The 9259-nt window shown below is 52.5% G+C and overlaps 1 protein-coding gene across 1 annotated transcript; it reads right to left on the bottom strand.

Annotated features, from left to right (window-relative positions):
- Positions 1-1565: 1565 nt before the first annotated feature.
- On the bottom strand, positions 1566-8220 carry LOC128416983 (uncharacterized). The gene is made up of 3 exons (XM_053395114.1): positions 8017-8220; positions 6293-6377; positions 1566-3312 (listed from the first exon to the last, which is right to left on the bottom strand). The coding sequence occupies exon 3, from the start codon at positions 3309-3311 to the stop codon at positions 1722-1724; it is 1590 nt and encodes a 529-aa protein (XP_053251089.1). The 5' UTR covers position 3312; positions 6293-6377; positions 8017-8220; the 3' UTR covers positions 1566-1721.
- Between the last annotated feature and the right edge of the window lie 1039 nt (positions 8221-9259).

The raw sequence follows: 9259 nt of genomic DNA, 5'->3' as shown, positions 1-9259 counted from the left end.
CCCTGGAAGATCAGCCCAGGGCAGACTTCACCCACCTGCTGCCCTCCAGATGGTTTGTACTACAGCTCCCATCAACTGGGGCTGTTGGGAGTTATAGTACAAAGCACCAGGTTGGCAAAGGCTGGCATATGCCACAATGAATTTGGAAAGTCTTCACTGTGCCACGAGACTCAGTGCTGATGTTGCTTTGTGCTGCAGCAAAGATTCCACCCTCACTTTCCAGTATAAATGCAGCACTCAGTTGTGACTTATGTGTAATCTTGTAACACCTGGATTTCTCCACTGGTAACATCTGTCACCAGTTCTCCCGCCAAGGAAGGAAGGAATCCTGCAGTCTGTGTGCAAACCTAAAAATTGCGAGTCTATGACCCTTTCTGGGCAATTCCTTTGAATTCTTGTCTCCCACCCCAAGGGGTCATGAGAGGATACTTTAGAGGGTGCAACTGCCTGGCATAGGTGTGGTTCTTCCCTCTACAGTGGGAAAAGCACTCTGGTTGCAATGGCAAAAACCAGCATTACAGTCCCTAAAAACAGGCTTCTTGGGTACAGCTGGCCTGTGGTTCTCCAGGTCTTGTGGGAATCTAACTTCTGTTAGCATTATCACCACCAGCAGCCCTTCAGCTGAAGGCCCCAGGGTGAGTTACAGCATATAAAAAACAAGTAATTGGTGCCCGGAAAGTGCACTTAAAATTGCAACGTTCATGGCACCATAGTGTGATGGCCTGGGACTCAGACTCAGAACCAGAGGAGTCTTGGTCTGCACCAGATCCTCTGCCTCAGGCAGCATCTGAGCCGAGTCTGGGACCTGATTCTGAAGAGCCCCAGTCTGCACAGGTTCTCCTGCAACAAGCACCAGCTGGGCCGAGTCTGGGGCCTGATCCTGCCCTGGCTCCAGATGCGGGGATGACCTTGTTGCCTCCAGCTGGGCCATCACTTACAGCTGCTCCACTACCAGTTGGGTCAGGGGAGGCTGAGGCGGCCCCTGGGTCTAGTAACCCACCGACGTCTCCTGAGCTGCAGAGACTGAGGTCTGAAAGGAGGGGAGACCTGAGTGCTCGCAGGAGGAGTGTTCGCCTTTGGGCGAAACAGGGAGGTGAGTCGCCAGGGGATCAGGACCGGCTGTTACCCCGGCAGAGATAAAAGGCTGCTGGACCCCGCCCCAGATTGCGGGAGCAACATTGCTGCTTGCTGAAACCTGCCTGTTACCCTGTGCCTGACCTAGCCTGGTTTCCTGCCTTGGCCCTGTTGGGCTGACTCCTTGTGGAATCCTTGGATTCGGGACCGGACCTGGACCGCGTTACTCGGGTTAACCCCCGGGCCCAGCACACATAGAATTGTAGTGTTGGAAGGGGCCCCAAGGGTCATCACCCCCCCCCCAATGCAGAAATCACAGCCAGCAAATGTCTTCCAGCTACTTTGATGGACCGCTGTCAACTTTCAGGGCCTGGTTCTTTTCCACTCCCTGCTTTGGCAGAACGCAATTTGTCCTCATTTTGCCAGTTCCAGTTCCCTCCCAGTACTTGAAATTCTAGGTTCTACCGTGCTAGCATGACTTTTCCGAAGGGTTTGTAATTAGGATTTATTTATTGGGATGTAAGCTCGTTTGCTTGTACTAGGAAGGAGAAGGCTGCAGTGGTAACAGCCATCCAGTGACGACCACCAGCCTGCCCGCCCCTCCCGATCGGGCTCCCACTGGGCCCGGTATTCTTAAGGGCCAGGTGTCACTCAGTGTCTCCCTCACTCAGCACTCCGGCCTCGATGAGGTACAGCCTGGTCCTGTAGCCCCGGTAGGCGGACTGGATCTTGATGGCAGCTTCCTGCTGTTGGCGCAAGACCTGCCGTGCCCTCCACCCCCTCCAGAAGGCCTGGATGAGGGTCGCTGCCCGCGCCACCTGCCACATCTGCTTCCGCGTCTTGAACACCCGCTTCTGGCCCTCGCCCATCCGGCGGGTGTAGTAGTTCTCATAAAGCCATTCGGAGGTCCCAGCGCTGGGCGCTCCCTGTTGGCTGAGGCTGGTGGAGGAGAGGCTCCGCGCTGTGTTGCGGTCCCGCGTGGGACGGGCAGACGCGTGGCCCGTGGAATAGCGCTGGCTCAGGCCTCCGGGATCCCGGCCCTGCCTCCGCGGCTGGTCTTCAGACGCCATGCTCTGGTTCCCGGGGTAATAAGCCCTGGGGCCCATCTGGTAGGACACGTGGGACCTGTAAGGCTCGGGCCTGGCAGGCGACTGTGACCCTCTCGACCTGGGAGCCGGGCTCTTCCTTCTGGCGGACGCAGGCCGGGCGTGCCCCTCGCATTCGCTGTCGTCCATGTCCGATTCGGAGGGTGGGCCCTTGCCAACTCCCACCAGGACACGCACAGTGGTGCATCTCCCGCAGCGGGGGCACGACTTGGGCTCTGAGCGCTCTCTCTCCCTGGCTCCTGGCTGCTCTCTTTCCCTGAATTCGGGGCGCTCCCTATCCCGGGTTTCTGGGCGCTCCCTTTCCCGGAATTGCAGGTGCTCTCTCCTGCCTCCCCCCGGGTGCTCCCTCGCGTGCGATGACTGAGTCCGAGGGACCTTGCTCGCCCACTCCTCGGGGTCTCCCACAAGACACTTGCGCCAGTGCTTCCTGGGGTAGGGGCCCACCCAAGAGGAGCTCCCGGGCATGTAGCTGGGCTGCCCGTAGTAGGTCCCTCTTGGGCCAGGCCGGTGGGCAGGGCGTTGCGGCATCTGCGCCAGCTCCTGCCGGGTGCGGTAGCCCCTCCAGTGCGCCTGGATAGTCGTGGCTGCCCGCCTGCACTCTGCGAGGGCTTGCCGGGTCTTGTAGCCCCGGTAGTGTGCCTGGATGATGATCGTAGCTTGCTCTTTGTCCATCTCCGGGGCCCCCCAGGACCTGCTCCCCTCGTTGAAGGAGGCCAGGGAGGGTGTCCTCCTCCTCCTCCTCGTCGTCGTCGTTCTCCTCCTCCTCCTCTCAACCCGATGCTCCTGCCTATACCCTTGCCACGAGGGCATCTGCTCCCGCTGCAGGGCTGCGTACTCCCGGGTGATGAAGTGCCTCCACGCGGCCTGGATGACCGAGGCGGCAGCGTGCTCCCGAAGGACGCGCCTCCGCACCAGGTAGCCTCGCCACGTGGCCTGGATGGTGGTGGCTGCCTTGTCCATGAGCATGTCTAGCTCGTCCACCAGGAAGGAGGAGCGGTGGCGGGAGCGGCTCGTGCTCCGGGCCCGCACCCTGGCCAGGTGGGGGTCATGGTAGGGCTCTTCATCATCATCCTCGTCCTCCCCGCTCTGGGAATTGTAGGGGCACCAAAGGTGGTCCTCGTAGGTCTCCATCCTGGGAGGGAGGGGAAAGGGCAGGCATCAGGCAGCGGCCAGAATCCGTGCCCCATTTTGGGCCTCAGGTGAGGTCCCAGGGTGGATGGATTGTCTCCTCTCTAAAGGTAAAGGGACCCCTGACCGTTAGGTCCAGTCATGACCGACTCTGGGGTTGCGGCGCTTATTTCGCTTTATTGGCCAGCAGGACTAAGCCGCTTCTGGCGAACCAGAGCAGCGCACAGAAACGCCGTTTACCTTCCCGCCAGAAGGTGCCTATCGATCTACTTGCACTTTGACGTGCTTTCGGACTGCTAGGTTGGCAGGAGAAGGGACCGAGCAATGGGAGCTCACCCCGTCGCGGGGATTCGAACTGCCGGCCTTCTGACCAGCAAGTCCTAGGCTCTGTGGTTTAACCCACAGTGCCACCTGCATCCCTGTCTCCTCTCTAGCCTGCTGCATTTTAGGGGTATACCCTTCCACTTTGTGACCTCTTTCCCCCAGAATTGCCCATGTTTCTGTTGGCTTTTAATCTCACATCAAAGATGCTTTCCTCCTCCTCTCCCCGTCACTGTAAATGTGCCACTCTTGTCCTCAGAGCTCAGAATGGCTTCCTTTCCCATCCACCTCAGCTTCAAGCTTGTAGTCCTCAATTTCAAAGGCCTCCACCAAGCAGCCTCTAACTATAATTTCTCTGCATCTCCCCTGAAATTTGCCCTCTGCTGTTAACTCATTGGTCTCTCACTCTCCCCTTCCCATCATCAAGCCTTCTGCTACCTAACAACATCTGAAGAGCATCTTGTTCTCACAGTGACCAAAAGCACCTAGATAGACTGCTTCTGGAGCTGGAGGTTCCATAAGGACATAACAGCCTGGCTCCTGGATCAGGCCAATGGCCCATCTAGTCAACCTCTTTTTCTTACAGCAGCCACCCAGATGCCCCTTATGGGAAACCCACAATTGGGATTCAAACACACAAGAACACTCTCTTCCAGCAACTAGCTATCATGGCTAGTAGTCACTGATAGCCCTCTCCTCCTTGGATTTGTCTAATCTTTTAAATCCACCCAAGGTGGTGGCCATCACTGCCTCTTGTGGGAGGGAGTTCCACAGGTTAACTGTGAGCTGCCTGAAGAAGGGCCTTTATCTGTCCTGAATCTCCCAACATTCAGCTTCTGCCATGTGTGTGGATGCACTTCCACAAGTACACACACACAATTTGCCCAGCAGTTCCCTGCTAGTGTTAACAGTCTTTGGAAAAGCCACAACTGGGCACTGCTCTCTGCCAGGGAAGGTGGCCATAAATATATATTTTCAATATATAAAGTTAAATGATAGGTTTTTCACAGTAGCTGCCCCCATTTCTCGCACCTCTGACTCGGTGTCTCTGAGCACAGGCAGATTGCCTCCCCCACCCCAGCAAAAAGGAGAAAAAAAAAGTTTCAAAGATACAAAGCAACTTAAAAACAACTAACTTTGTGTATTTAGTACCTCTGAGCAGGTACAGACTGCTCCCTTCTGAAGGTTTTCATAAAAGCCATCTTCAAAAATCTGAAGGGAGATCACATGGAAGATGGAGCCAGTGGGATCCTAACCAGCGGATTCAAGTTTGGGGAAAGGAGATTTGATTAAACTTGCTAAGGGCGAGAGCTGCTTGACAGTAGAACGGACTCCCTTGGCAATTTATTTGGAGATTTTAATGCAGAGGTCGAATTTTTGCATTTCAGGGGGCCGGACTAGATGACCCAATGCTATAATGCCATGCTTCCACTGTTATTAGATGCACCTTGGAGTACATAAATGAAATAAATAATGCTGTCTCTCCCCACCCGCTGCCACCCTGCAGCTTGGCACCAATCTGTTCTGGTACCTAGCCAGGAGGGGAACGAAATGCGGGAACAGTTCCACTCCTTACGTGCTCATGGACACAGCTACGAGAGTCCGCCAGGACAGAAGTACTGGCAGCCTTCGGGATGAGCAAAAGGGAAAGGAATGGAGTCTTGGCAGGCCTGCGGGTAGCGATGCTGATGTTTGGTGGATTGCTTGCCTGTTGCAGAATGTAGCTCCAAAACAGGCCTGGGGGAACTTCCTTTTCTCCCGGGGGCCACATTCCCTCTTGGACAACTGTCCGAGGACCGAATGCTAGTGGTGGGCAGGGTCTTAAGCAAAAGTGGGTGGAGAAGGGAACATAACCATTTTAACTTTGTAGAATAGGCTGGTATCTATGCTCAATTCACACCCTGCTCCCTGGGTGTCACCTAGGCCATCCAGAGCCATTACAGTGGTACCCCGGGTTAAGTACTTAATTTGTTCGGGAGGTCCATTCTTAACCTGAAACTGTTCTTAAACTGAAACACCACTTTAGCTAACAGGGCCTCCCGCTGCTGCCGCAATGCCGGATTTCTGTTCTCATCCTGAAGCAAAGTTCTTAAGCCGAGGTACTATTTCTGGGTTAACGGAGTCTGTAACCTGAAGCATCTGTAACCTGAAGCGTATGTAATCCGAGGTACCACTGTACTTCTGAATTTGATTACACCTTCCAGCCAGGCAAAAGCCCTCAAGGAAGATGAGGTGCAAGGTGTTTGGCCTCGGAAAAAGGATCATAGAATTCTAGAGTTTGGAAGGGACCCCAGCGGTCATCTAGCCCAACCCCCTGCAATGCGGGAATCTCAGCTAAAGAATCCCTGGCAGGGGGAGTCCATTCCACAGCTGAATAATGATTATATATATATATAAATGAAATTATAATAATAAAGAGCTCTTAACGCCAGGAAGTTCTTCCTAATGTTTAGTGGGAATCTCCTTACTTGGAATTTGAATCCACTGGTTAGGGTCCTTCCCTTTTGAGCAGCAGAAAGCAAACTTGCTGGCTGGGGGAGGAGGTGTAGCCTGGAGAGTGTTTCTCAAGGGCCAGAGAGAGAGGCCAGGAGGGCCGGATTGCCTCCCTCCCTTCCACCCCCCCCCTCTACAGGACAGGGGTAAAAGGGATGATGGTCTATTACCTTTCTCAGGCAACCATGTCAGCTCTGCCAGCTTGATCGTGCCTCTTTGCAGCTGCCTCCGGTTAGGCATAGGGCTGGATATACCCTATGGCGAGAGAAGCTGTTTACAGCACCACAAGATAAACACACACACACACAGTCACAGCCTGGCTGAGGCTGGTGTGAGGCTTGGTCCAGCTCATCCAGGTTGGGGAAGGCTGGCCTAGATAATCCATTTCACCCAAGGCTTCCTGCAGCTGCCTCACCTCAATCCTCTCCATCAAGTACCCAAGAAAAGCAACTGGTTGCTAGTTTAGCTCAGACTGGGCAGTCTTGTTTAAGAAACAGAAATAGCCCCTCCTCTTTCAAAAGACATCAGAAGAGGCTACTGGATCAGGCCAGTGACCCTTCTAGCACAGCCTCCTGTTCTCACAGTGGCCAGCCAGAAGCCTGCAGCATAATTATTATTATTAATAATAATAATAACAATAATAATAATAATAATAAATATTTTTACCCCGCCCATCTGGCTATGTTTCCCCAGCCACTCTGGGCGGCTTCCAACAAAGATTAAAAATACACTAAAATATCACACATTAAAAACTTCCCTGAACAGGGCTGCCTTCAGATGTCTTCTAAATGTCAGGTAGTTGTATATTTCCTTGACATCTGGTGGGAGGGCGTTCCACAGGGCAGGCGCCACCACCGAGAAGGCCCTCTGCCTGCTTCCCTGTAACTTGGCTTCTCACAGTGAGGGAACCACCAGAAGGCCCTCGGTGCTGGACCTCAGTGTCCGGGCAGAACGATGGGGGTGGAGTCGCTCCTTCAGGTATACTGGGCCGAGGCCGTTTTGGGCTTTCAAGGTCAACCCACAAGGATTCAAGCACAAGAGCAACTCTCCCCTTCTGCCTTTTCCAGCAACTGGCATCCAGAAGCAATGCTGCCTCTGTGAAGCGGGAGCAGAGCCATCAGGGCTAGGAGCCATCCATAGCCACCTCCTCCATGAATTTGTTCAGTCCTCTTTTAAACCCATCCAGGTTGGTGGCCATCTCTGCTTCCTGTGGCAGGGAGTTCCGCAGTTTAGCTACGCACTGCAGGAAGGACTTTTATCTGTCCCGAACCTCCCAAGGTTCAGTTTCATTGGATGTCTGCCAGTTTTGGTGTTCTGAGAAGGAGGCAAATTTTTCTTTTCACTTCCTCCATGTCATGCAGCATTTTCTAAACTTTGCCTGAAACTCCCCTTATCTCTAAACTAAGAAGTCCCAAATGCTGCAACCTTCATCACAGAGGAGTTGCTCTACAATATCCTTTTTGAGGTGAGGCGATTGCATAACGACACATTCCTCAAATTTCCATCTCCCAGACAGGAACTGTCCAACCTCACAGCCAAAACTCCCTTCCTATGAAGGTGATCCCAGAACCTGCCTTTTCTAATGCCACACACCTGCCAATATTTGTTTTATTTTAGCCCATACTAATTATAGTTTTAAGCCAAGCCCATTGGGAACCAAAGAGGAAAGCCACAGGGATGTTGAACCTCTGCACATCTACAGCAGCTGATGTTGGGAGTTTGGGTGCCCAGCAGGTCTGGCTATGGGTTTTTGGAAGGCCAGACTGTGCACAACTTGACAAAGGAGAACTAAAATGGTGGGTGGCCAAGTTGGGAGACAGCGGTGCTCCCTTGCCTTGAATCCAGGTAAACCGTATCCATTTCTGCTCCCACAGGAAGCCTCTTCATGCCATACCTATATGCAGACGGCAGCTCCCATGCACAATCTGTTCTCTCCCTTCTGCAGGACCTTCCAGCCACCTCTTGCATGGGCCGAGGAATTCTGGGGCTCCCAACATCACATGCTGACATCACTACAATTGTGGCATCATGGTCTGTGTGCAGCCAATCACAGGCAGTTGGGTGGGGGGAGCCTTTGGCAGCCCAGCTTGGAAGTGGGAGCTTCCGGAGGCGGCGCCAACGGCAATGGCGGTCTCCTTCTAACTACGAGGGAGAAGCTCCGCAGAAATCGGGTCTATCCGCTACGGCGCAGCGGAGACCCTTCAAAAAACCGCAGGCGGGGGAAGCCTGTGGCCGTGGGACTCGGCGGGTGCCAAAAGCGCCCCCCCAAGTGGCAAAGGGACCCCGCGAGGGGCTCCGGAGCGGAACGGGGGTGGTGCGGCACTGAGAGTCGATCGCTACTTCTGTGGAGTGAAGCCGCTGCAGCTGTTGCCGGAGAGCGCTGTCCTTTCTTCCTTGAAATTCGGCTTTTAAACTACAACCCGTAAGATTTTCTAAAGTTGGAAAGATCAAAGGATTTGTTCTAAAGTTGGAAAGATCAAAGGATTTGAAACTGGAAATGAAACTAACACTGACTGGCTCCTTCAGATGGAGGATGAATGACACCTTGTTTAGAGATCCAGAAATTATTAGGAAGGCCCAAAAAATGGTGAAAGACTATTTTGAGATAAATTTGAAGACATCAGTGGAAAAAAGGGTAATCTGGGACGCAAGTAAAGCCGTTATGAGAGGATTCTTGATTCAGCAGAATGCAATAAAAAAGAGAACTCAAGAAGAGAAAAAGGGAAAGATCTTGGAAAAAATAAAAGAAGGAGAGAAGAAGCTTAGAGTTAAACCAAAGTCGCAGGAAATCTTGAGAGAGATCAAATTTTACCAAGCACAATATATGAAAATGACAAATCAGGAGATAGAATGGAAAATTAAACAGATGAGACAGAAGACTTTTGAATCTGCTAATAAATGTGGGAAATTGCTAGCATGGCAATTGAAGAAAAGACATAAGTTAAATACTGTGACTAACCTTGAAGTGAATGGAAAGAACATACAAAACCCACAGATTAGAAACTGCTTCCAGAGATATTTCAAACAACTTTATACACAAGGGCCACAGACAGAGACTAAAATTGATCAATTTCTGAAAACCAATGGATTACAAAAAATTTCTCAAGAAAATAAATTATTGTTGAACTCTAAAATAT

Source organism: Podarcis raffonei, chromosome 7 (assembly GCF_027172205.1).
Source record: "Podarcis raffonei isolate rPodRaf1 chromosome 7, rPodRaf1.pri, whole genome shotgun sequence".
NCBI lineage: Eukaryota > Metazoa > Chordata > Lepidosauria > Squamata > Lacertidae > Podarcis > Podarcis raffonei.
The sequence above is the reverse complement of the archived record's forward strand: the minus strand, read 5'-3'. Positions and strand labels throughout refer to the sequence as shown.